The sequence below is a fragment of the Sus scrofa genome, chromosome 6, assembly GCF_054392235.1.
Source record: "Sus scrofa isolate SSC_HxYL_T2T_F1_AM1 chromosome 6, Sscrofa_HxYL_maternal_Yorkshire_Landrace_v2.0, whole genome shotgun sequence".
Lineage (NCBI taxonomy): Eukaryota > Metazoa > Chordata > Mammalia > Artiodactyla > Suidae > Sus > Sus scrofa.
Genome location: NC_139388.1, coordinates 54,398,254 through 54,425,629, shown reverse-complemented (window position 1 = coordinate 54,425,629; position 27,376 = coordinate 54,398,254). Strand labels below are relative to the sequence as shown.

Genomic DNA, 27,376 nt, shown 5'->3' with positions numbered 1-27,376 from the left:
GAAACTCCAGGTCACGCCTTCGGAATGCTCAGTCCCATCCTTTGAACTCAGGCCGCACCTCTGGAACGCTCTCCCGGCGCCTCGGCTCTCTGGCGGGGCGTTCCGGCCTCTTGGACCACGCCCTCACGCTACCCGGCCGCGCCCCCGGAACTCCAGGCCCCGCCCACCCGGCTGGTCCCGCAGCAGCCATGGGGACCCGGAGTAGCCCAGACGAGGGGACCCCGCCGCCTGCTGTCCCGGAGTGCAACGTGGAGGTCCAGTCACAAGTAGCCGCCCAGCTCCGGGAGCACCCCAAGGACTCCGGGGATCAGGAGGGGCCCGAGGCCACAGTAGAGCTTCCGAGCGGCCAAGGAGCTGAGCAGCAGACGGAGGAAGAGGAAGAAGTGGGAGAAGGCAGCAGCACGGAGAGCAGTCGCGATGCGGTGAGGGCCCAGGGGGGCGAGAGCCGCGGGGGGACCCAGAGAGACAGACCCAAGCGAGTGACAGAGAGACAGGTACAGAAAGACCAGACAGATCCGGAGACAGGGAGACTGAAAGACAAAGACCCAAAAGAGTCAGAAACATTGAAAGACCAGAAACAGAGACTCAGAGAGATGGGGATAGAGACACAAACGGAAACCCAGAAACAAAGATGCTCAGAGAAACAGAAATAGAGACAATGAAATCTTGAGAGAGCGGAGGGAGAAAGAAAAATAGCGATTCAAAAAAGAACTAAATCATTTGCAGCAACATGGATGGAACTAGAGACTCTCATACTGAGTGAAGTAAGTCAGAAAGAGAAAGACAGATACCATATGATATCACCTATATCTGGAATCTAATTTAAGGCACAAATGAACCTTTCCACAGAAAAGAAAATCATGGACTTGGAGAATAGATTTATGGTTGCCGAGGGGAGGGGGAGGGAGTGGGGTGGTTGGGGAGCTTGGGGTTATTAGATACAAACGATTGCCTTTGGAATGGATTAGCAATGAGATCCTGCTGTGTAGCACTGGGAACTACGTCTAGTCACTTACCATGGAGCAAGATAATGTGGGAAAATAGAATGTGTACATGTATGTGTAACTGGGTCACCATGCTGTACGGTAGAAAAAAATTGTGTTGGGGAAATAACTACTAAAATAATAATAATAATAAAAGAAAAATAGGGATTCAGAGACAGAGGACAGATACTGAGTCAGGAAGATGAAGCCCAGAGAAAAGGGGGAAAGACTCAGACCAGGGAGAGAGAAAGGGAGATGCAGAGCCTTCGAAGACCTGACACGAAGAGAATGGGACCTGGATAAAGCGAAACACTATCCTTGGAGTTCCCTTCGTGGCTCAGTGGTTAACGAATCCGACTAGGAACCATGAGGTTGTGGGTTTGATCCCTGGCCTCTCAGTGGGTTAAGGATCCAGCGTTGCCTTGAGCTGTGGTGTAGGTCGCAGAAGTGGCTCGGATCCCGCGTTGCTGTGGCCCTGGCGTAGGCCAGCAGCTGCAGCTCCGATTAGACCCCTAGCCTGGGAACCTTCATATGCCATGGGTGCGGCCCTAGAAAAAGACAAAAAAAAAAAAAAAAAAAAAAAAAAAAGAAAGAAAAAGAAACATTATCCTTGAGTTGGCTTATACCCCCTCCTCAGACTGCGAGGGCCTGGGCCACCTCCTGGGGCCGAGTGGTCCTCGGACCTGCACCCCCCGCGCCTTGAATAAAAGAGCTTGAGGTTGAGTTACGTCGACTCAGACCCTCAGGGTGGGGGTTGGGGTGGGGAACACACTTAGTGACGGGAGGGGACGAATCCTCTCCAATTGACCACGCCCTCTTCAACTTCAGGCTGAGGCTCCGCCTCCCGTTCAGACCCTGGGCACGCCCCCCGCACCCACTCCATCTGGAGAAGGGGTGCGAGGGGTGGCGCGGCGGCTTCGAGCGCAGCAGCTGGAGGCATTGACTCGCGTGGCCTTGATGGAGCAGCGAGTGAAGGAATTACAGCGTCAGAGGAAGGAGCTGAGGATCGAGGTGAGGCTGAGGATCGACCTCTTGGGAAGTCTGGCTCCAACTCTTAAAGAACCCACAAGGTCAGGCTCCCAGTTCTTTCCAACTAGGCATCCAGCTCCATCCTCCCTTTGAATCCAGTTTGGAGTTCAGATTCCCAGGTCCCTCGCTCAGACCCAGGCGTCAGAGCTGCCAGCAACCTCCCTACTCAGACTCGAGTTTCTGGGTCCCCAGCCCTTGCATTGTCTCTGCAGATGGAGGTGGAGGTGGCCCTGCTGCGGGGTGAGCTGGCTGGAGAGCGAGTGGCCGCTCGGCGGGAGGAGGAGCAGCTCCGGGAGCTGCTGGGACAGCAAGTGGATGCAGAGCAGGGCGGCCAGGAGCAGCGGGAACAGGTCTGTTTGTCCTGCTGGGTCTTCCTCGTCAATTTTCTTCGTTGTTGGACAGACATTCCTGGTGATGCACCTAAGGACCTGGGCCCCGGATTTGGGGATACTTGGCCTGGGGGGTGGGGGGAGTGACTTTCCCTGTTTTCCTCCTTCCTTCCCCGTTTATGATTTTGGGGCCTGACTCACTGGGGCGTCTTTCTTTGCCCCATCTCACTTTATGTCATATTGTGAAAAATGTCAAATCAACAAAAATAGTCAGACGGCTGCCAGGTGGTGCTCTCCCAAGCTTCATCAGTGAATTGTCTTTCATTCTGGTTTCAAATTCCCCAAATTTGCTTCCCCACATGCAGCTTGTGGAAGTTCCTGGGCCAGGGGTTGAACCAGTGCCAGAGCAGTAACCTAAACTGCAGCAGTGACAACACAGGATCCTTAACCCCTGAGCCACCAGGGAACTCCAAGAACTCCTTTTAAAAAACATTATCCCTATATCATTATCACACCTTAAGAATTAATAAGTTCTTGGAGTTCCACCTTGGCACAGTGGGTTAAGAATCTACCTGCAGAAGCTCAGGTTGCTGTGGAGCTGCGGGTTCCATCCCTGGTGGCACAGTGGGTTAAAAGGATCCAGTGTTGCCTGTGGCTCAGATTCAGTCCTTGGCCCAGGAACTTCTCTATGCTGCTTGTGCAGCCATATTAAAAAAAAAAAAAAAGTGGTAATTAGAAAAAAAAGTTCTTAATGTCTTCTCATTTCCAGTCAGCTTTCAAGGGTCCCAGATTATCTCAAAAACAGCAGTTAAGGAAGTTCCCATGTGGCGCAGCTGGCTACGGATCTGGCAATGCTGCATCTGTGGCACGGACGTGGGTTTGATCTGTGGCCCAGGAACTTCCACATGCGCTGATGCAGCCAAAAAAAGAAAAACAAAACAAAACAAAACAAAAAAACACTAACCAGCAGTTAACAGCTGGCTGTTTGAATCAGATCTCCCAAAGGCCAGTATACTGTAGTTGGATGAAATGCCTTGTGTTGTTTCACCTCTAATGGTTCCTGCCTACTGTTTTTCCCCTATACTGTTTTTTGGAGAAACCAAGTCTTCTGTCGCCTGGTCAGTATGTGACTGGCTGTGTGCCTAGCGTGTCCTTTTTCTCATTTCCTTTCCAGCAAGCAGGTGTTTGGTTAGATGTGGTGGCTGGACGGGATTCAGCTGTGCTGTAGTGCTTCCTGTGCGCTGTGTTGGGGCTGAGGGTGGCAGGGGGGTAACTCGTCTCCGGTTCAGACCTCTGATGCCTTTATTGTAATCCTTTACTTAAAGGCTTTAACATCCATTGGTGGTCATTCCTTGGACTGGTTCGCAGTATAGATTGGAAAATGATAACTTTGTAATTTTCTCAATCTCTTTCTTTGCCCTTATCTTATATATTAGAATTACCTTGGGTTGGGTCCTGAGCCTCTATACCCTCAAAGAGCCTATAATTCTCCCAGTCCTGAGTTCTCTCGCAAAATCTAGACCTGTGTGTCCCACTTCCTAAGATGCTGGTTCCTAGATGCTCTTTCCTCCCCTAGAACCTGGGATTCTGGACCCCCATCCTTCCTCCCTCTGACCCAGGAGTCCATGCTCCCAGCCCCTCCTCCCTTGGACCCAGGATCCAGGCCCCCAGCCCCTCCTCCCTTGGACCCAGGATTCCGGCCCCTGGCCCCTCCTCCCTCGGACCCAGGAGTCCCAGCCCTTCTTGTTCACCATAGCCAGAGCTGACCTCAGCAACTCCCCTTTCCATATTGTCCCTTTGGTCAGCAGGCCAGAGTCCTGGGCCTTGCTCTGCACGTCTCCTTATCTCTCACCTCAAGCCTGTCAGTTGCCACGGTCTCTTCTCTGTGCCCTCTGAATCTCCTCTGCAGTCTGTCTCCTTTCCATCTGCGCTGCCCAAACCTCAGCGAGGTCCCGTTCGTATTGCTGGGAGGACTCCTGAAGGAGCTGTCCTCAGACCCTGGAATCTACCTCCCAGAGGGATGATTCCACACCTAGATGCTCCTCTATCCTTTCATCCTTCCCCGGCTCCCCACTGCTCCAGCTTAGTGGCTTCTCGGCCTGGTGGGCCAAACGGATGTGAACTGCACCTTGCCTGCCTTTCCACAGTCATCTCCCACTCATTTCTTCCCTCCACCCCCCGACCCTATCTTCTTCCTCGACAAGAGTTTGCCCCCCACACCTCCTGTACTTTTCAACTTCCATCTATTTGTGCCCTCTGTCCCAAATGCCCTTCCAGCCCTCTCTATCTCCCCAGGTCTAAGGGGAGACCTGTTTTTTGAGGCTCCTCACTTTAAAATCCTCACATCCAGGAAGCCTAGGATTATCCCAGTTGAAATTGCTCCTGCCCTCTGGGTTCCCACAGTCTCTGTTTCACTGCCCTGCTGGCCCCAGGTTTTTAACTGGCTGTGTCCCCACCAGGAATGCAGGGTCCAAGTCTGCCCCTTGCTCTGGGTCCCCCGTATTAGTAACCCAGCCTGGAAATGTTTTACATTCATTCCCTCATTCACTTCTTTGAGAATCTTTTTAATTTTTTTAAAATTTAATTTTTGGAGTTCCCCTTGTGACTCAGTGGCAATGAATCCAACTAGTATCCATGAGGACACAGGTTCGATTCCTGGCCTTGCTCAGTGGGTTAGGATCTGGCGTTGCTGTGAGCTCTGGTGTAGGTTGCAGACCCAGCTTGGGTCTAGCGTTGCCATGGCTGTGGTGTAGGCCAGTGGCTATAGCTCCCATTCGACCCCTAGCCTGGGAACCTCCATATGCTCAGGTGCAGCCCCCAAAAGACAAAAGACAAAAAAATTTTTTTTTAAATTTTTTATTAGAGTATAGTTGATTTACAATATTGTGCCAAGCTCACTCATTTCTTGAACAGCTCTTTCCTTGACACCTGCTCTGGGCGAGCTCATACAAGCATGAAGCAGACAGTTAGGGTCCCTGCCCTCCTGAAGCCGACATTCCAGGCCAGGAGGGGTTTGAGATCCGGCTGGCCTGGCCCTGTCTGGCCTCTCTTTCCCTCCTTGTGCTCAGGCTGAGGCTAAGAGCCGGGTTGTTCATTCAGGAACAGAGGCAGCTGAGCGAGGAGCGGGATCACGTGGAAGAGCTTCGCCAGAGACTCCGGGAGGCCCAGGGACAACTCGACTCGCAGCCAGAAGACCAGCGTGAGCGGCTTCTGCAGGGGGTGCAGGAGGTGAGGGCCCTCTGGACCCTCTCAGGGACCCCATGTCCAGGCCACTCAGGACCCAGACATCCAGGCGCACGGTCCCCTCCACCCCCACCCACCTAGGAGCTCAGGCCCCAGCTCCCTTCCTCCCAGAATTGGGAGTCTAGATCCTCCGCCCCCTCCCCCCTCATTCCCAGGAGTCCCGGTCCCTCCCACTACTTTCCTGCTTCCCAGGGGTCCAGGCCTCCAGCTCTTTGGCATCCACCACCCCCCCATACACACACAGATGAAGGAACAGCTGGACGTGGCCCAGCGCGCCTATGAGGACCTGGAGTTCCAGCAACTGGAGCGGGAGAGCCGGCGGGAGGAGGAGGACAAGGACAGCCCAGGCACGCGGGCTCTGGACCCCAAGGTCCAGGAACTCCAGGGCAGCGTGGCACAGCACAAGGTGAGCCAGGTTTGGCCATCCCAGCCTCCCCTTGCATTGCCATCTCTCTCCTCCCCTCTCTGTCTGGCCTCTTCTCTGTCCTCATTTCCTCCCTCTGTCATTGCTTCAGAATAGGAATGACACTCGCTGATGTTTATTGAGCATTTACCATGTGCCAGGCATGGTCCTAAATATTTCATGAGTATTAGATCATTGAATCCTTATAACAATCCTGGGAGACAAGTCTATTTTTTTCCCCCCATTTTATAAATGAAGAAACTCAAGGTCAATGTGCTCAAGGAATCTTGTCTAAGGTCATTTCGTTTGTAAAGAATAGAGCTGGGATCTGAACCCACCCCAAAGCTGGGATCTTTGCCACTACGCCCTTTGCCTCTCAAGCCCTCATCCCAAAAGATGCTTCTACCAGTCCTTTCTGGAAGCTTCACATTCAAGGGTTTGACAAGTCTTGCTGGAAAAAGCAGCATGTTTGACTGTATTTAACATGGAGTTTCCCAAAGCTTTGGATGAGAAAATTCTGATATGGGGAGTTATCATTGTGGCTCAGCGGGTTATGAACCCGACTAGTGTCCATTAGGATGCGGGTTTGATCCCTGGCCTTGCTCAGTGGGTTAAGGTGTTGCCATGAGCTGCAGTTACAGGTCGAGGATGCGGCTCGGGTCTGGCCATGCTGCAGCTGTGGTGGAGGCCAGCAGCTGCAGCTCTGATTCGACCCCTAGCCTGGGAACCTCCATATGCCGCAGGTACAGCCCTAAAAAGGACAAGAAGAAAAAAAGTTGTGATGTAGGTCTCCTTTCCCTGCTTCTATTTCTGGCTCTTTTTTTCTGTCATTCTTTTTCCTTCCTGTCCACACAACTTCTGCCTGTTTTCCTTCTGTTTCTGTCTTGTCTCTGCATCTCTGTCTCTTGGCTCTGTCTTGGTTCATCCTTTCTGTATCTATTCTGGTTTATCTCTGTCCCTTTCTCTGTCTCTGTTCTTGGTGACTTTTTCTGGGTCCCTGTCTCCCTTAGTCTCTGGATTTTGGCTCCTCCATCCCTCCAACCAACCCCGGGTCTCTTCTGGACCCCAAAGGGAAGAGGGCGCCGGGGAGGTTAACTCTGAGTCCCCTACCCTCTCCCAGGCACCCAGACCCTACGGTCTCTGTTATGGGGCAAACCCCACCCTCTCAAGGGGGACTTGGTTCTGTGGGAGCCAGTTGGGGACCCCTGGGGCAGCTGAGTAACAGGGCCTGGGGGTGCCCCGCAGCGCCGGATCCAGGTCTTGGAGGAGCAGCTCAAGTCGTTGGGGGAGCAGATGGCAGCTGAGAGCCGGGGTCTGAGCCAGAAGAAGGAGGAGGCCCTTCAGGCCCTGACTCAGGTAAGTTCTCCTCAGACACCTGGCCTACTGTCCTCACTTCCCCTGGAGCCTTCCATCACCTCCCTGCACCCCAGATGTCTCCTCGAATCAGGGAGAGCTGCCGTAACGGCCCAATATGACCCTGAGGTGTGGTGGTCACTGATGTCTTGCCCTCCCCAGGAGCGGAGCCGACTGCTTGAGCTCAGCTGCCCTCAGGGAAGTCCTGGCAGGGAGTTTCCTGAGCCCAGCCAGGCCCTCACCAAGGTATGGGGATTTCATGGGCCCCCAGTCCCTCCTCCCTTAGACCCAGGAGTCCACCCCCCAGCCCCTCCTCCCTCGGACCCAAGATCCAGGTCCCCAGCCCCCTTCTCCCTTGGGATCTAGGATTCTCACCCCCTCATCCCATTTACTCCGGGATCCAGCAGTTCGGGCTCCAGGCCCTCCTGCTTAGGGCACCAGCAGTCTCTGCCCACAGTCCTCCCTCACAGACCACAGTTCAACTCTCTTGGGACCTTGAGCCTTTGTTTTTCCATCCAAGAAAATGGGCTGGCCTGGAGGCGGGGGCCAGGGCATCCTTCCAGCGCCGTCACTTCCACCCCTTCTCCTGCAGCTCCTGTTCACCCAGAAGACAGACCGCCAGTTGCTGGTTCTCCAGGACCCCACTGCCCACACTGCCACCGCCTCTTCCTGCCTGTTCTCTGTTCACAGCTCCCTCCAGGTGCCCCCCCAATGCCTCACTCACCACCCGGGTCTCTCTGGTTGCTGTGGCTTTCTCTGCTGTGAGTGTGGGGGAGAGGGAAGGTTGATCAAGGGGCTTTGTCATTTTTTTCTGGCTCCAGCTTTATTTTTTATTGTTTCTTTCTTCTCCCTAACACCTCACCCTTCCCTTGGAGGAATGGGAATGTGCTCCCCCAGCTGTAAATTTTAAAAGTGACCCAACAGGGCCTATTGATAAGAAGGCCTCCCCAGAGTTTCCGTTGTGGTGCAGCGGAAACGAATCCAACTATGAACCATGAGGCTGCGGGTTCAATCCCTGGCCTCCCTCAGTGGGTTAAGGATCCGGCATTGCTGTGAGCTGTGGTGTAGGTAGCAGGCATGGCTTGGATCTGGCATTGCTGTGGCTGCGACATAGGCTGGAGGCTACAGCTCTGATTAGACCCCTAGCCTGGGAACCTCCATATGCCTCAGGTATGGCCCTGAAAAGCAAAAAAAAAAAGAAGGCCTCCCCTCCCCACCCCACTGGCCCCCAGCCCCCTCCCCAGGAGTGGCACAGCGCCTTGTTTCTTGAATATCCTTCCTTCCAAATCTTCTGGATTTTTTTTTTTTTTTCCAAAAATGTGTCTACTTAGCTACTAGTGGCTTTTATTTTCTAACTTAACCCTCTACAGTGGAGAATGTTTTCTGTTGATACATTTAGAGCCTCCTCTTCCTTTTTAATGGTTCTGTAATAGTAATAATGACGTAAATAATAACAATCATGATGACAGCTAGTATTTGTGGAGCCTTTATAGTGCATCAGGCACTGTTTTAAATGCTTCCTGTGGATTCACTCATTTAGTCTTTGCAACAGCTCTGTAAGCTGGGTCCTTCTTTTTTTTTTTTTTAACTGCTGCATCTGCGGCATATGGAAGTTCCCAGGCTAGGGGTTGAATCTGAGCTGCAGCTGCTGGCCTACACCACAGCTCACAGCAACACCGGATCCTTTACCTGAGCAAGGCCAGGGATTGAACCTGCATCCTCTCAGATACTATGTCAGGTTCTTAACCCACTGAGCCACAGTGGGAACTCTCCAAGCTGGGTTCTTATCTCCATTTTATAAATGAGGAAACTGAAGCGGAGAGGTGGTTACTGAACCAGCTAGTCTGTGGCAGAGCTGGACTTTGAACCCAAGCACTCTGTTATCGGAGCCTATGCTCTTAACCCCTCCAGGCTTCGGTGCAGCGCACAGTTCTACTGGGGACCTTGCCCCAGCTGTCCCTCTGCAGATGGCGATTTGAGTGTTTTGCCGTTTGAGCAGTTGCCGTTACGAGATCCATGTATGTGTGTCTTTGTACACCCAAAAATAAGATTATAAATAACATTAATTATTATCTAAATAATTATATTGCATATTATAATAGTTTTGTTGATTACATTGCCTAATATAATTTCTTATTAATTAATGTTAATATTAATATTTGAGGAGTTCCCGTTGTGGCTTAGTGGGAACAAACCTGACTAGTATTCAGGAGGATGCTGGTTTGATCCCTGACCTCCCTCAGTGGGTTAAGGATCCAGTGTTGCTGTGAGCTGCGACGTAGTTCACAGATGGAGCTCGGATCTGGCGTTGCTGTGGCTGTGACTGGCAGTGGCTGGCAGCTGCAGCTCCAATTCAACCCCTAGCCTGGAAACTTCCATATGCCATGGGTGTGGCCCTAAAAAGACAGAAAAAATATTACTATTTGAGAGCTTAATGTAGGCCAGGGTCTTCTCAAAACCATCTTATCACTTTGAACCATATGAAACAGCTATTATTTGGAGATGAGAAACAGTCAAATACTGACAGTTTGCTGTGCTTCAACCTATATGTGTGTGTGTGGTGTATATATATATACACCACACACACACACCATATAGCATGATATAATATATGATATATATAATATATATAATGTAAGATGTGTTTCATGGATATATAGTATAACCCAATAACATATATATTCATGAAATTATATTTATGTATTTATATAGTTTTTTTTTTTACTCAGAACAATCTGTAGAAGTAGGTCCTATTATTATCCAGGTAAAGGGTTAGCAGATCTTGTAACTTTCTAGCTGGTTCCCCTAGAAGCGTGATAAAGGTGGATTGTCCGCTGTGTTGCCAGGCAGCATGACTTAAGGTAAATATGACCGTTATAAGCAAATCGCATATCTATACTTGGTAGGAAGCCGGGTCCATTCCTATGGAGTCGCTACCTGAGTTAATGGCTCCTGTGGACATGGAGCTTCTCAGGCCAGGTGGACCCTGTACCCACAAGTATGGGTCCCATACTCACCTTGTATCTGGGGGTCCCCTGGGGCCAGACACTGACCCCTGGAGGCTGGTGGCTGTGCCGGGCACTCTCCTGTGTGCCTTGTGTGAGGTCACTTGTTGTATCAGCCACGGCAGGGCGGCAGGACGTTACTCCCTTTACAGAGGGGGGTTCCAGCCTGAGGAGAGATGTGACTTGGCAAAGTCACACCTGGCTAAGTGGCAGAGCCAGGTGGCAGTCACTCAGAGCTAGTGGCAGTGGACCAGAGGGAGTGACTGGGGACCTCTGGGCACAAAAAGAGCCCAGGGAGTATTTATTTACTCAGCCAGAGAGACAGTAAACAAGTGGACAGATAGGAGTTCCTGTTGTGGCTCAGCAGGGTAAGAACCCAACTAGTATCCATGCGGATACAGGTTCGATCCCTGGCCCCAACTCAGTGGGTTAAGGATCAGGTGTTGCCGTGAGCTTTGCTATAGGTCAAAGATGTGGCTTGGACCCTGTGTTGCTGTGGCTGTGGCGTAGGCCGGCAGCTGCAGCTGTAACTAGACCCGTACCTTTGGAACTTCCAAATTTAGGTGTGGCTCTAAAAAACAAACAATGCAAAACAGCAACAACAATGGAAAAAAAAAAGCCAAGTGGACAGATGAATGCAGGAATTAATAAATTACTCCTCCTTGACCCTTCCTCTCTTTCTCTGCAAGTCGTATTAAATCCATCTCAAATTTCACCCCTTCTTTCCAGGATCATTTGATGCCTAAGAGTATCCACTCTGCTTGGGTTCCAATACCTGTTCTGCCACTTCCTAGCTGGCTAAACTTAGATACAGCTCCATGCCTCAGTTTACTTAGCTACAAAATGGGAATAATTGCAGCATTCATGGGTTTAATGCATTGAAGTGCTTAGTGCTTGCCTGGCACATAGTTGGTGCTCAGTATATGTGGGCTGCTCCTGCTCTGATGATAGTTATAATGATTGGTATTAGTATAATTATCATCATCCTTATTCCACCCACCTCCCACTGTCATCTCTGGATGCTGTGACCCTGTACCGGCCTCCTCACTGATGTCTCCATCTTACCTTTTGTCTCCCAATAATCTATTCCCCAAACAACAGCCTGATCTTCTTTCCTCCTACTTCAGTCCTTCACACCAAAAGCCTTCAGTGATTCCCCCAAGCTTCTCACCATGGCCCACAGGTCCCTATGTGATCTGACGCCTCCCCACCTCTCACCAGCGCCCCCTGTACTGACTCTGCTCCAACCTACCAACACTCCATACTTATTCCTGCCTCAGGGCCTTTGCACTTGCTGATCCTGCCACCTGGAACACCCTGCCCCTCAGTCTCTCCTGGCCAACTCTTATCCTTTGGGCCTTAGTGTCAGTGTCCAGAAGGCTGTTCCTGGCCTTCCAGTTGGAAGGTGATCCTCTTTTATTTCACCCTTTTATAACACTTACAGCAGTCTTCACTCACAGCAATTTCCGATAATACACTCATTTATATGATGGCTCATTCAGTTCCTATAACCTAAACTTTTCATTATTAAAATAGTACAAAGATAGGAGTTCCCATCGTGGCGCAGTGGTTAACAGATCTGACTAGGAACCATGAGGTTGCGGGTTTGATCCCTGCCCTTGCTCAGTGGGTTAAGGATCTGGCGTTGCCGTGAACTGTGGTGTAGGTTGCAGACATGGCTCTGATCCCACGTTGCTGTGGCTGTGGTGTAGGCCAGCGGCTACAGCTCCGATTAGACCCCTAGCCTGGGAACCTCCATATGCCGCGGGAGGGGCCCTAGAAAAGACAAAAAGACAAAAAAAAAAAATAGTACAAAGATAGAAAATCACATTCAACACATGCACAGCCTAACAATGGGAACACTCCAGTAACTCCACCTGTGTCCAGAGATAGACCCCCCCACCTGTAGGCCTTCCCCAGTGAGGGCCCCTACTGGCCTCCTGGAGAATAACCACTTGCCTGATGTTTTTTGCTTTTTTTTTTTAAGGGCTGCACCTGAGGCATATGGAAATTCCCAGGCTAGGGGTGGAATTGGAGCTGCAGCTGCTGGCCTACACCACCACAGCAACACCAGATCTTTAACGCACTGAGCGGGGTCAGGGATCAAACCCGAATCCTCATGGATACCAGTTGGGTTCGTAACCAGCTGAACCAAAACGGGAATTCTGAGACTGACGTTTATCGTCTTTTTTACGTTTCTTTCAAGTTCCACCAGTTAAGTATCTATCTCTAAACACTGTAGTCTTACTTGTGTGTGTGTGTGTGTGTGTCTCTCTTTTAAGTCTCCTTTAACACACAGACTTCCCCTGCCTTTCTTTCATCATCCCCTTTGCAATTTATTTGGTGAAGAAACCAGGAGGGGAGTTCCTTTCGTGGCTCAGTGGTTAATGAAACTGATGAGAATCCATGAGGACGAGAGTTTGATCCCTGGCCTCGATCAGTGGGTTGAGAATCTGGCATTGTGGTGAGCTGTGGTGTAGGTTGAAGATGCAGCATGGATCTGGCATTGCTGTGGCTGTGGCTGTGGCTGTGGCTGGCAGCAGCTGTAGCTCCAATTAGACCCCTCACCTGGGAACCTCCATATGCCGAGGTTTTGGTCCTAAACAAACAAACAAACAAACAAACAAAAAAACAAGAGAGAGAGAGAGAAAGAAGAAGAAGAAGAAACCAGTAGTTTGCTCTGTAGAGTTTCCCAGGCAGGGTTTGTATATGGCACCCATGAGAGTCATTGTCACTTTGCTCTGCCTCTTTATTTCCCATAGAGTTGGATTTGGGGCCTGAGCAGAAGCAAGGTTGGCATTTTGGTAAATCCTCCCTGACATGGCATGTCTGTTTCTCTTTTTGCGGCATCAGTGCCTTCACTGAGTCATTGACTAGAGGTCATGAGTATAGAATCCCATCTGTCACTCCTTCTTCATTTATTGATTGAAATACTTCTTTAAAGAAGGGCTTGCCTTCATTGGTTATTTGGTTACCCAGAGATGTGGTTTTTGTAGGAAAAGCGTGGAAAATGCTTGATGGTTTCAATTTTTTCACCTGTCTTCAGAACAAAGAGTTAGTTCTCTTGCATCTTCCAAGGTGACCCACTCGGCTTTTCTTTTAGTATTATTATTAGTTACTCATGGAGTACATGTATTTGATGAGCTACAAGCTATGGGTGTGAATATCCCTATTGTTGCTCAAATTATGCGTCTTATTTATTTTTCATATTTTTTATTATCCAGGCAAAATTGTTGCTGCTTTTTTAAAAAGAAACAATTTCCATTTTCCTTATTTATTATTCTTTTTTTTTTTCATTTTTTGGTAATTTAATTTTTCTTTTTAGGGCTGCACCTGTGGCATAGGGAAGTTCCCAGGCTAGGGGTCCAAGTGGAGCTGCAGCTGCCGGCCTACACCATAGCCATGGCAATGCCAGATCCAAGCCACATCTGTGACCTACACCACAGCTCAGGGCAATGCCAGATCCTTAATACACTGAGCAAGGCCAGGGATCAAACCCACATCCTCATGGATATTGCTTGGGTTCTTAACCTGCTGAGCCACAACAGAAACTCCATTTCTTGATAATTTTTAATTTTGAAATGGTTCGAGAGTTAAAGAAAAAAATTCAGAAATAGTAGAAAGAATTCCTGTATACCTGTCACCCCATGCCTAACATTTTACCACAGTGGATATTTGCTTTGGTTATTCTCTCTCTGTACACACACACACACACACACACACACACACACACACACACACACACACAATTTATTGTTTTCTGAAGCGTGACTCCCCTTTACCCCTAAACACTTCTACATTTATTACTTAAGGCCAAGGCCATTCCCGAGCATGACCACAGTACAGCAATTGCATTCAGGAAACTAACATTGAGAAATACTATTCAAGTTCATAGATGTTTATACTTTGTCAGTTGTCCCACAAATGTTTTTTCCCTAGCAAAAAACGAAAAAAAGAAAAAAAAAAAAATCCGGTCCAGAAACATAAGCTGCATATGCTTGTCATGTTTATTTTACTTTATTTTTTTTATTTTATTTTATTTTATTTTATTTTATTTTATTTTATTTTATTTTATTTTATTTTATTTTATTTAAAAACTACCATTCCCCTCATTCAAAGTTCAAAGGGCATGGGAAGCTATTGAGAGAAAATACTTTCATGGCTTGTTTCCATCCTGGGCCAGCCAGGCTCACTAATTTCTCCTGTCTTCCCAGAGATGTTCTATATTCAAACAGTCGTGTGTATACTTTTCCCCTCTTTTTATGCATAGATAGTAACTTCTTTGCACTGTTACGTGCTTGCTTTTATCTTGGATGTTACTCTTTATCTGATAGAAAGGGCACCCTTCTGCTTTTATAGGCTTTGGAGTTTTTCTCAATTCTGATGATCCCTGGTTTATCGATCCTGCCCCTTTTTGATGGGCATTTACCTTGAACTCAGGTCATTTTTGCACATGTCTCCGTGTATTCACAAGATATAGTTCTAGAAATAGAATTGGGGTTCAAAATTTTATGCATTAGTCAATTTGACTTTTTCTTTTCTTTTTTGGTCGCCCCATGGCATATGGAGTTCCCAAGACAGGGATCAGTTCTGAGCCTAAGCCACAGCTTCTGCAATGCCAGATCCTTAGCCCACTGCCAGGCTGGGGATTGAACCTACGTCCCAGGGCTCCCAAGATGCCACTGATCCCTTTGTGCTACAGCAGGAACTCCTCATTTTGATTTTTAGAGAAGAGGCAAAGTGTTCCAAGGGAGTTCCCTTGTGTGCAGAGGGTTAAGGGTCCAGCGTTGTCAGTGCAGTGGCTAGAGTAGCTGCTGTGGATCGGGTTCTATCCCTGGCCGAGGAACTTCCACATGCCGTGGGCCTGGTCAAAAAAAAAAAGATCGACTCAGTAAAATGTCCCCAGCATTGTGGTAGAATGTCTGGTTTTCCCACATCCCCCCAACACAGTAGGCTTTTTTTAAAAAACCATTTTATCAATACATATAATCCACCCACCCCATAATTCACCCATTTAAAGTGTGCAATTCAGTGGGTTTTAGTGCAGTTACAGAGTTATGCAATCCTCACCACAATTGATCTTAGAGCATATTCATTCCGTACCCTTTAGCCATCACCCCTCAATTCCCCTCTCCTCCCAGCCCCCGCCAACCACTAATCCACTTCCTGCCTCTCTGGATCTGCCCATTCTGGATGTTACACTGTGTGGTCCTTTGCGACTGGCTGCTTTCTCTCAGCATCGTGTTTATGGTGGCTTTTTGATCTGTGCCAATTAGATGGTGGTTTTGCTTGGAGGTTCTCCAACTTAATGGTGGAGACCGAGCTTCTTTTCCTGTGTGTTTTCAGGGCTCCATCGGCCTCCAAAGGACTGGAAGTCTGTCCCGGAAGAGGGGGGAGAGAGGGAGCCAGAGGGGATCCCCCCGGCCTCTGTCCCTCCACTGTACTGGTGAGTAGGATGGCGGAACCTGGATGCCTCCTTTCAGGGACACACAGGGGTGCTTAGGAGCATCCCAGCCCCCTAACCCCAGCCCTTCTCCCCAGGAGCCCTGGAGGCCTCAGCTCTCCCACCAGTCGCCGGAGACTCCGGGAGATACCCCCTCTATCAGCTGCTGAACTGTGGCCCCAGGAATGGGTGAGACGTCAGGGAGAAGGTGGGGAGATGGGGAAGAGGCCGGGCCACTGTAACCCGCCCCATCTCTGCTCCCTCCTCCCAGCTGTGCGGCCCTCCACCCGGACATCGCCCGCATGGAGCGCCTGCTGAAACAGGCCTTGGCGGAGAGGGAGCGGCTGCTCCAGGCCAGGGTGAGACCCCAGACCCTCCTCCTTAGGGGCAGGAGATTCCGCCCCCTCCTGCCTCTGACCCAGGGACCCAGGAGTCCAGGCCCGCCCCCCCCCCTTCCTCCTTCAAGGGCCCGGGAACCCAGTACATGTTCCCCACTTCTTACTGGTTAGCGTTCTCATTCTCGTTGATGCTGTCTTTCTGCATCCACAGGAAGGGACGAGAAGGAGCACAGAAGCTTCCTCCGGCCCTGATGTACCTGCCATCAAGGTCAGTCCTGCCCCTGCCCTCCTCCTCCCTCTCCCCTGCTCTGTCTCACCCCCTGGTGTCTACCTTTCTTATCTCACCCTCTCCTCTCCTCCAAAGGCACAGGAAAGTGTCCTGGGAGTTCCCGTTGTGGCTCAGCAGGTTATGAACCTGATTAGTATCCATGAGGATGCGGGTTCAGTCGCTGGCCTCTCTCAGTGGGTTAAGGATCCAGCGTTGTCGTGCGCTGTGGTGTAGGTCGCAGATGTGGCTCAGATCCGGTGTTGCTGTGGCTGTGGTGTATGCCAGCAGCTGCAGCTCTGATTCGACCCCTAGCTTGGAAACTTCCATATGCCACAGGTGCAGCCCTAAAGAAAAAAAAAGAAACAAAGAAACAAGATTGTCCTGGGTTTGGCAAGGGAGGAAGAACTCAAAAAGACCTAGTTTCTGGAGTTCCTGTTGTGGCTAAGTGGAAACGAATCTGACTGGTAACCATGAGGATTCGATTCCTGGCCTTGCTTGGTGGCTTGGAAATCCGGCGTGGCCGTGAGCTGCGCTATAGCTTGCAGACATGGTTTTGATTCTGCGTTGCTGTGGCTGTGGTGTAGGCTGGCTGTGCTGTAGTTCCGATTCGACCCCTAGCCTGGGAACTTCCATATGCTGTGGGTGCAGCCCTAAAAAGCAAAAAAAAAAAAAAAAAAAAAAAAAAGTCCTCGTTTCTGTTCCCACCCCGGGGTCATCTGTATCCATGGCGTATCCGTAGGTGCCATGCTCTGTTCTCTGTGCCTCGGGGGTGGCAGAGTAAGTGTGGGTGTTATCAGTTACTGCAGAATGAGGGTATCTATAAGCTGGGGCTTTTAAGTGTTATTTAAAATTTTGCTTTATCTTTTTGATTCTTTAAAAAAAACTACTATAGAAATGTTCAAGCATATTCAAAGGTAGACTAGACTAATAAACCGCCATGTGCCCACCATGCTGCTCTGGTGTTTATCGATTTTGAATCTTGTTTTCCAACTTTTTTGTCCTGATGCCTTACCTCCTTCCCACTCTGCAGGGGCATATTTTAAAGCAAATTCCAGATATTGTATCATTTCACCCATACCTCACTATGTATCTCCAAAAGATAATTTTTTTAATGTAACAAAAATTCCATCCTCATACCTTATGAGATTATTAATAATTCTATAAACTTTTTTTTTGGCTTTTTAGGGCTGCACCTGCAGCATATGAAGTTTCCCAGGCTAGGGGTCTAATCAAAGCTATAGCTGCCGGCCTACGCTACAGCCACAGCAACACAGGATCCAAGCCACACCTGTGACCTACACCACAGCTCACGGCAACCCCGGATCCTTAACTCACTAATCAAGGCCCGGGTTCAAACCTGTATCCTCATGGATACTAGCCAGATTCGTTTCTGCTGCACCACAATGGGAATTCCCTGTAACATTCTGGTACACGGTCCATTTTCATATTTCTGTAATTGTTTTCAAAATATCTTTTTTGTAGTTGGTTATCTGAATCTGAAGGCAAACAAAGCACACACAGTGCATTTAGTTAAAATGCTTCTTAAATCTGACACTGAGCCCTCCTCACTTAAATAAAATGCCGTTTATTCACGGAAAAAGTCACTTATCCTGTAGAATTTCTCACACTCTGGATTTAGCTGTTAGGTCCTTATTAAAATTTTATGTTTACTCATGCTATTAGCATGAGACTTTTTGGTTATAACAAATGCTATAGAATTGGGGAAAATGAAGGTCTCCTTGCCTTCCCTCTGGAGTTGCAGGTGTTTTCTATCATAGAGAAGCCTTCGAATCTTCTTTTGTATTCTGTGAATTTATTATTTTTCTTGTAAATGAACATACCATTCCCAACCTGCTTTTTTTTTTTTTCCTGGCTGCACCCATGGCACACAAAAGTTCCCAGGTCAGGGCTTGAACAGGTGCCACAGCATTGACCCAGGCCGCTGCAGTGACAATGCCAGGTCCTTAACCCACTCTGCCACAAGGGAACTCCTCAACCTGTTTTCTTTTTTCTCAACTATTTGCCCTTTCCTTATTCATTTCAACCCAATATTTATGGAGTGCCTCCTTTGTGGTGGGTCCTGGGTTATAGTAATGACCAAAGTGACAATCCCTGCCCTTGGGGAAGCTGGCATTTAGTGGGGGAGATAGACAAAAAGCAACATCAATAAGTAAAATAAGTAGCGTGTCACGTGCTGCTAAAAGCCTGAGAATAAAATGAAGCAGGACAGGCGGTGGAGCCTTCTGGGTGTCAGGCATAAGCTCTACCTCATTAAAAATGAAGCACTCCTGCTGTGTAGCTCATCACTTATTAAACGGTCCCCTGTTGTGTGCATTGTCCCCCAAGCCTGCCCCCTGACACTTCAAGCTGCCTTGTTGTACCCATGAGCAAGTGCGTCTCTGGGATTTGCACCCGGAAGTGGGATCAGCAAGTCAGGGAGCCTGACAGCAGGGAGCTCATCCATGAAACAGCCCCGTGAGGAGGGCTGTGATAACCACCGAGTTCCAGTGCAGGGAAGCCAAGGTTCTGAGAGGGGCAAGCATTCCCTGGAGGGGATGCAGGTGGGCAGTGGGGGAGCTGACAGTCCCAGGCCCATCCCCACTGTCCTGGATCAGGGCCTGCCACATCCCACCTGGGGAACCTTGGTGAGTCACTTCCTCTCTAGAAGCCTCAGTTTCCTCATCCGTGAAATGGGGTTATCTCTTTTGGAGAGGCAAGGAGGTGATCCCTTGGCACAGTGCCAGACACATAGTAGGACCTTCCATTCATGGTGATCATTAATGTTACTGCGTGGGAGTCCCCATTGTGACTCAGCAGAAACGAATCTGACTAGCACCCATGAGGATGCAGGTTCGATCCCTGGTCTTGCTCAGTGGGTTAAGGATCCGGAGTTGCTGTGAGCAGTGGTATAGGTTGCAGACGAGGCTTGGATCCTGCGTGGATATGGCTGTGGCATAGTCCACTGGCTATAGCTCTGCTTTGACCCCTAGCCTGGAAACCTCCATATGCTGCAGGTGCAGCCCTAAAAAAAAGACAAAAAATGTTACTGTGTGAATTTGGCAAGATGACCCGCATAAGAGTCCAGGCCCCAGCGGGTACCTCTTTAACCCCCTCTTCCTCCCCTGTGTGTCCCCAGCTCCTCCCCATTTCCCCTCCTCCTAACTTGCCCCTGCCTCCCATGAGTCTTACCTCTGTTTCTCATCTCTTTTTGCTTTGGCTTTGTGTCAATTTTGTTCAGCCCTCGATATTCAAAGCGTGGTCCGTGGACCACCAGCATCAGCGTCCTGGTTCTCTGAGCTTGTTAGATGTTCAGAACTTCACCCCCACCTCAGAATGGTTGCAGCTGAGCCTGCATTTTAACAAAACCCCTAAGGGGTCCACTTGCATGCTGAAGTCTGAGGTGTGCTGTTCTCTCTCTCTTTTTTTTTTTTTGATTAAAATATGTAGTGAACACATTTATTTCTCATTGACAGTTTTTCCAAGTTAATGACCTTCTGTTATATCTTTTTTTTTCTTTGAGAACTTTTATTTTTATTTATTTATTTATTTTTAAAATTTTCCCACTGTACAGAAAGGGGATCAAGTTATCCTTACATGTATACATTACAATTACATTTTCCCCACCCTTTGTTCTGTTGCAACATGAGTATCTAGACAAAGTTCTCAATGCTATTCAGCAGGATCTCCTTGTAAATCTATTCTAAGTTGTGTCTGATTGAGGTGTGCTGTTTTGAGCCTTGGTGGGACCACGGGGATCATATTGTTCTTTGCGGGAGACGTTGGGAAGAACCGATGATCAGCCGGGGCCTCGGAACAGTAGGCACTTTCCTTGCCTTCATTCTTCTCCCCTTTTTGGCCACCTGAGATGACCACTCTGCCTGGGAAGCCCTGACTCAATCAGCTTGGGCTGTGTGTCTTGGGCCTGGTGACTTAACCTCTCTGAGTCTTGGTAACATCTGGAAAATGGGAATGACGAGGTATTTACCTGCTAAAGAGAGTTTGAGGGGGCAGAGGGTTTTACCTATAGCAGGTCATGATCACAAATTTCATCATGACAAGAATAATATCAACAACAACAATGATAATGGAAACAATGTTCTCCTTTATTGCTTACTCACTATCTGGTCCCTGTTCTACAGAGGCAGTAGATGAGGGTCCCGCCGAGATCTGTCACTTCTCTGACATGCCTCTGATGTTTCAGGATGTGAGCCCTAGGGTCAGGAATACCTGGGGTCCCATCCCAGCTCTGCCACTTAGACGCTCTGTGTGACCTCCTGTGGATTATTTTGTCTGTACCTGCCCATCTGAAGAATGGGGCTCATGGTAGCCCTGTCCCAAGGGTGGTCGTGGGGAGTCAAGGAATGGATGCTGGTAAAGCCTGGCCAGAGTGTCAGTCAATCAGTGTAGCTGACCGAAATATATACATTTATTTCTTTTTCATGCGGCATCTGTGGCATATGGACGTTCCCAGACTAGAGATCCAACTGGAGCTGAAGCCGCTGGCCTACACCACAGCCACAGCAACGAGCTAGTCGGGTTCATTAACCTCTGAGCCACGGCGGGAACTCCCTGGAGGAAATATCTTGATCTTCATTTTTTTTTTTTTTTTTTTTTTTTTTTTGTCTTTTTGCTATTTCTTGGGCCGCTCCTGCGGCATATGGAGGTTCCCAGGCTAGGGGTCTAATCGGAGCTGTAGCCGCCAGCCTACGCCAGAGCCACAGCAACGCAGGATCCGAGCCGCGTCTGCAACCTACACCACAGCTCACGGCAACGCCGGATCGTTAACCCACTGAGCAAGGGCAGGGACCGAACCCGCAACCTCATGGTTCCTAGTCAGATTCGTTAACCACTGCGCCACGACGGGAACTCCGATCTTCATTGTTAACGCTGCTGTTAAAGGCTGTGCGGGCTCAAGCTTTACCTTGAGCTACGCCTTCAGACCGGCGCCCCCAGCCCCTGGAGGAGTCCAGGAGGCTGGACCCCCTGAGGACCCGGTGACGTCACTGCTCCGTCTCGTCCCTCCCCAGGCCCCGCCCACGCCCCCCTCTGGCCCTTCTGGCCCTCGGGTCTTGGATCTCCGGCAGCACCTGGAACGCTGGGGCCACAACCCGGAGAACTGCCCGCATGTACGGGTGTCCGGGGGCTGCTGCCGCGGACCCCTGGTGAAGATGGGCGGCCGCATCAAGACTTGGAGGAAGCGATGGTTCTGCTTTGACCGCCAAGCCCGCCGCCTGGCCTACTACGCGGGTAAGCCCAGACTGACTGCCTTGGGCCGCAGGCCCCCAAGACCCCGGAAGAGGCCACGCCAGACTTTCACCCCAGAGACCCGGGAGTTCCACCCTCAGCCTTCTTCCTCTGAGGCTCAGGAGTCTGGACCCCCAGCCCCTTCCCTCTTTTGCCACCCAGCCCTCCTCAGCGCACGGAGAACAATTTTGTGCCATTGGCTCCCCAGACCTCATTTTCCTAAGATACACTGGAGGAGCCTGAGCATTGTCAGAGCCCAGGCTCCAATCCTAGGGGTCCAGGCCCCTCCTCCTTCCTCTCTAGGGGAACCAATGATTCTGAGCCTCTCTTTGAGTTCCTTCCCTTCTCAGTGATGGAGGCACTGGGGATGGATTCCAGCTCCCCAGACCCCCTTCTCCAGTCTTGTCCAGTCATCACACCCAGGCTCCCACCTGGCATCAGCATTCACTCACCTCCCAACCACAGTGCTGTAGGGACCTTCAGATTGTCACCGTGTTCCTCACTCCTACACCAGTCTCCGGACTTGGGTCCAGCGATCGCCAGCCCCTCCCACATACACACCCCACATATGCACACACATCTCACTGGTTCTGTTTCTCCTTCACCTCCCCCCATCAGACAAGGAAGAGACCAAGCTCAAAGGCGTCATCTACTTCCAGGCCATCGAGGAAGTCTACTATGACCACTTACGCTGCGCCTTCAAGGTGAAGCCCCTGCTTGGTGCTGCCCTGCCCTGCCCTCCCCGTTGGTGCCCCGCAGTCAGGTCCTAGCTTATCCCCTGGAAAGGCCCCTACTGTCAGGGTACTTCATCCAGCACAGGAAACCAACAGGTCATTTCAATGCAGGGACCAAAAATTAAGAGCTCCGTCTTGGGCTCTCAGCCACTGTTCATTTTCTTGGAATGAAAGTTGTAGAGTAAAACTTTGGCAAACTCAGAGGCCAAGTTGAGAATAAATGACTAAATCGGGCAGGGTGATGACTGGGGGGGGCAGCCTGGGAGCAAGTCAATGAGATGATCGTTTCTCAGCATCTGCCCATAATTGCCAAATGGGAATGGGCCCCCATGGTGTCATATTGTATTTATTTCTTCCCTAGAGAACACAGAAATTGGAATTTTCATAAAAGTGCTGTGCCAGAAATGTACATGTTGGCAACTGATACAGTGTTTAGAAAGCTCTGAGAGCAACTGTGCCTTTTTAGAGCTTAGGTTGGAATCCAGTTGTCAGACATCAGGAAAGTGACTCCCCTTCTGCAGCCTTAGCTTTGTCATCTGCAGAATGTGCACTCTTCAACCCATTTCCTCAGAGCTGAGGTTAAAAAGAGACGTAAGGGATTCATTTAACTTGGGGTTGGGAAGTGGATACTCAGTAAATCGGTTGTAGACACTGGCTTTCCCCAGTTATGAACCAGAAAAATGGACCTAGATTTTGGGGGGAAGGGAAATTTGAATGCCTGTATTTCTAATATAGGATGAGGTAGGCTGGGGGATTAGACACAAGTCCTTTAAAATTCCTCTTGTTCCCAAAATTCTAAGTGCCTTCCTGTGTTAATTCATTCAATCCTCATAACCCAGTGAACCAGATAGCATTATTTGGGAAGACAGATGGACAAACATTCAGTGAATCTAAAAATTTGCCGAGAGTTCAGCAGGCTAAGAATCCGACTATTATCCATGACGATGCGGGTTCCATCCCTGGCCTCACTCAGTGGGTTAAGGATCTGGTGTTGCCTCAAGTTGCAGTGTAGGTCGAAGATGCGGCTCAGATCTGGTCATGCTGTGGCTCTGGCGTAGGCCGGCAGCTATGGCTCCAATTCATCCCCTAGCTTGGGAACTTTCATATGCTGCAGATGCAGCCCTAGAAAGCAAAAAACAAAACAAACAAATAGACAAAAAACAAACTTGTCCAATGCCACATAGCCCGTAAAGAGCAAGGCTGGGATTCGAACTAGGGGGGACCCTGGGTCCGTTTTCTTAACCGCCTCTGGTCCGCTTCTTCTTCCAGAGCCCCAACCCTCGCCTAACGTTCTGTGTCAAAACCTACGAACGCCTTTTCTACATGGTGGCACCCAGCCCAGAGGCCATGCGTATTTGGATGGACGTCATCGTGACAGCAGCAGATGAGAATCACGCCCCCTGAGTGGCCACACCCTCTCCGGGCGTGGTCCCAGCAAGGCCCCGCCCCACAGCCGGAAAGCCCAGGCTTGCCCCTTTGGAACTCTCCCAGGAATTTTACAATCGCTGTGTTTCTGCTGGTCAGAGCCACGACGTTCTGGGCTGCAGGTGCCTTCCCCCATCAGGAAGCCAGCCCCTGGGGTCCTGCCCTGGGCAGGAGGATGATTGCGGGGGGCGAGAAGGAACTATTTATTGGTGCCCCTGTGATGCCGAATTAAACATGGAGGAAAAACAGTGGTTATTGCTGAGGTTCCCAGCACAGGCTTCTAGGGTCCCTCCGCCCCTAGGGAGGACATCTGAGTTAGGGATACCTCTGACAGCCAAGTTCCCCGCAGCCAGTTCTCCCCTTTAGGAACGGAGGCCTTCAACCCCAAGGTCATGGCTGGGAGAGGGGACGTTGGGAGGCGTGCGTCTTTAGTCTTGTGGCAATTTTGTTGTTTCAGTTTGTGTGCCTGTCTGCTTCCACTCTTTCGGACCTGACTAGGCCATTGGCAATTTCTGGGAACTCCTAGTCCTGCCCTCCAGGAGTGTTATTCCCTTTGCCTTTCCCTTAACCAGCTGGCTCCTTATTCTTCATGTCTTAATTAGAATGTCCCCTCCTAGAAGCCCTCCCTGACTCCCAGCTGGGTCAGGCACCCCTGCCCCCACTTTGAGCTCCCCTGTCCAATCCCTGAACATCCTGGCTCATCACTGGTGACGGATCTGTGTCCTGATGGACTGGGAGCTCCATGAGTGCAGAACCAGGGCTGTCCTTTTCATGGCTGTGTCCCCAGCACCAAAGAGTACATTTCATTTCATTTCATGAAGAAAAAAAAAAGCCGTCCTTTCACCTCTCGATCTTTGTACCTAATATTCCCTTTGCTAAGTCACTTTTCTGCACTCTGTCCTACTCATCATTCAGGTCATAGCTTAGATGTTCTCTTCTCTAGGAGGACTTCTCTGATCCTCCTGGCTGAGTCAGATGCTCCCTCCGGGCTTCTTGTACCAGCCCCGATCATGCCTGTGCCTTCCCCATCGTGGCCTTGACTTTGGGTCATCCCTGCTGATGAGTGTGTTTTCTGTGCTGGATGGGAGCCCCAGGAAGCAGGTATTGAACTCTTCCCATCCCTCTGGAGTCCTTGGCACACAGCAGACGGTCTATGTACAAACTAGGTATTGAGGGAATGTCTGGTGGGTGAATAAATTGATGAGGAAGATGCTGAGGATAGGGCAGTGGTAAACGAGGCAGACCTAGCTCTTATTGGAAATGTCCCCTCCATTGGGAAGCTCTCCCGGATCTCTGGCAGGCCTCCAGAGTCCCCTAGGCACCTCAACCACAGCCCTGACCACTTCCTGTGTGGAACGGGTCTTTTCCTCCCTTAAACCTTTCTGGAACTAGGCATTCACTATCTCTTGCTCCCACCTCTTCAGGACCTAGGTGTCTGGCCCCAGGATTCCTCGAAGATCTAGATCTGCTCCTGAGTCCCAGGAAGGCAAACACCCTTCAATCCCCAGGCCCTTGGGGACCCCAGGTCTTCTTTGGCCTCTGCCTCCAGGTGTGAGACATCTGGATTCTTGGATCGTTTCATCCCTCAGCTCCTCTGCAAACTGGGTGCACCTACCGGGGCCAGCTTCACAGGCATGTGACTAGTGTAGTTGACAGGTCCCCATGCTCGGAAGAACCCTATTGAGTTTAGTCATCTGTGATTTCTATCTGGAAATTTTTTTTTTTTTTTTTTTTGGTCACCCCATGGCACCTGGAGTTCCCAGGCCAGGGATCACATCTGAGCTGCAGTCTCAACCCATGCTGTGCCAGGCCGGGGATTGAACCTGTGTCCCAGTGCCTCAGAGATGCTGCCAATCCTTTTGCACACACAGTGGGAACTCCCATCTGGAAATTCCTAATTTTGTGTTTGAATTTGTGTTTTGTTAAGTCTGAAGGGACATGGAGCTTGAGCTGGGGGGATTGGGGCCTTGGCTCAAATAAGATCCCACACCTGCCATCTCCCACTCCCCCAGGACTGGTTCTGTCTGCCTTCCCCTCCCTGCTCCTGCCCTATGACCTCTGCCATCCTCTGGCCCTGGCAGGGCCTGGGTGATGATAGGAAAGTCAGGCATTTGTGCCTCATGGCATCTCAGGTGGGGCATGGAGGGGGCAGATGATGGAAGGGGAACCCAACAACCAGGTTGCTTCGGTTGTGGGGCATGGTCACCTGCGGGGGTCTGTGCTCACCCCACGAGTGTCCCTGCGGCCAAGGGAACATAACATTACACACCGTAAGGGCTCAAGCCCTAACCCCACCCCTGCTCTGACAACCCAGACAGAGTAGGTCTGAGCCAGGCTGAGAACGTCACTGGGCTAAGAGCCTGCCTTCCCCCAGGGGACAGGAAGCCTATAGTGACTATAGCTCCAGGTTTCTCTGAGGCCCTGACTTCCAGGTCGGGGGACCTGGTGCCTCCATACTAACCCCACTGTTTGTCTATCTGGGGAACCAATTCTAAATCTCTTTGCAGTGACCCCTATGGAGAGGAGCTGGGGAGAGTCCCAGAGTAGGTGTAAGTAGAGGCCCCACATTCAAACCGCCCTCTGCTCTCTGGTCCCTGGCAGCAGGGAGTGGGGGTGGGCAGGGAGTGGGGGTGGGGGGAGCGCGTCAGTGCCGGGATCTGGGCAGGCCTGAGCAAGAGGAGACTCCCCACCCTGGGTCCCACTCCCTCCCAAGACGCCAGCTCTTCTGGTCTGGCCAGTTGGGGTTCCTCCCTGAAACTCTCCCACGCACCTGGGGCCTGCCGGGCTCCTGAGCTAACGATAATAATAGTATTGTCACTCCCTCCCTCAGGAGAGAGGGGTTTTCAGACCTATTTGGCAAAGGAGGCAGCTGAAGCTCAGAGAGGGAGATGGAGTTGCTTGAGGTCCCCCAGTAAGAGGATGACACAGGCAGTATCAAAATTTCTGCCCTATCTGCCTTTGACACTTTGCCCACTGCTTCACTCCACCGTGAAAGACCCTCCTTCCTTTATTATAAAGCAGACACCTCAGAGGCTCAGAGAGGTGAAGACACTTAGGCAGGGTCACACAGCAAACCCTAAATGGGGCTGGGATTCCAGGGCTGGGAGGCAAGGAGGCAGGGGGCAGTGCTGAATGACTTCACAATCAGTCACTGACTTTCTCTCTCTGAGCTTCAGCATGATGCCAAGTGACCCAGCCTCAGTGACTGAGGTGCTAGTCATTGCTGAGAACTGGGGTGCCCCACAGGGTCCGGCCAACGATAGAATCTTTATGAACATATTCACGGGCAAGGAGAACAGACTCACGGTTACCAAGGAGGAGGGGTTGGGGGAGGGATGGCGTGGGAGGCCGGGGCTGGCAGATGTGAGCTATGATACACGGAGGCGATAAACAACGAGGGCCTACTGCAGAGCACGGGGAGCTATAGTCAGGGTCTGGTGATAAAACATAGCGGAAAAGAATATGAAAAAGTGTATATATATGTATAACTGAGTCACTTTGCTGTACAGTGGAGAGGAACACATTGTAAATCAACTATACTTCAAGAATAAAAACAAATCTTTATGAACACAGCTGCTA

The 27,376-nt window shown here is 50.2% G+C and overlaps 1 protein-coding gene across 3 annotated transcripts; it reads left to right on the top strand.

The window, feature by feature from the left end:
• Positions 1–30: 30 nt before the first annotated feature.
• Positions 31–27,369, top strand: PHLDB3 (pleckstrin homology like domain family B member 3). Of its 3 annotated transcripts, none has more exons than XR_014806262.1 (15): positions 31–422; positions 1,812–1,994; positions 2,225–2,362; positions 5,441–5,569; positions 5,829–5,990; positions 7,233–7,343; positions 7,503–7,586; positions 7,933–8,101; positions 15,692–15,791; positions 15,887–15,977; positions 16,060–16,147; positions 16,338–16,394; positions 21,422–21,641; positions 22,257–22,342; positions 23,642–27,369. XR_014806262.1 is itself a non-coding variant. In XM_005655930.4 (15 exons), exons 1-15 carry the CDS (start codon positions 189–191, stop codon positions 23,774–23,776), a joined length of 1,926 nt encoding a protein of 641 aa, XP_005655987.3. In that variant the 5' UTR covers positions 31–188; the 3' UTR covers positions 23,777–27,369. The 3 variants fall into 3 exon arrangements, 2 of the variants coding, with proteins under 2 accessions (XP_005655987.3, XP_084817173.1); XM_005655930.4 differs by having other exon boundaries at positions 7,933–8,040; XM_084961047.1 differs by having other exon boundaries at positions 182–422; positions 5,777–5,990; positions 7,933–8,040.
• The last annotated feature ends 7 nt before the right edge of the window (positions 27,370–27,376 follow it).

What these genes read in the sequence shown, in the direction of transcription:
- PHLDB3 (XM_005655930.4), top strand. Translation starts at nt 189, where the DNA reads ATGGGGACCCGGAGTAGCCCAGACGAGGGGACCCCGCCGCCTGCTGTC. An exon ending in GCCAGGAGCAGCGGGAACAG is followed by an intron (nt 2,363 to 5,440) that starts GTCTGTTTGTCC and finishes TTGTTCATTCAG; the next exon opens with GAACAGAGGCAGCTGAGCGA. An exon ending in CCCTTCAGGCCCTGACTCAG is followed by an intron (nt 7,344 to 7,502) that starts GTAAGTTCTCCT and finishes TGCCCTCCCCAG; the next exon opens with GAGCGGAGCCGACTGCTTGA.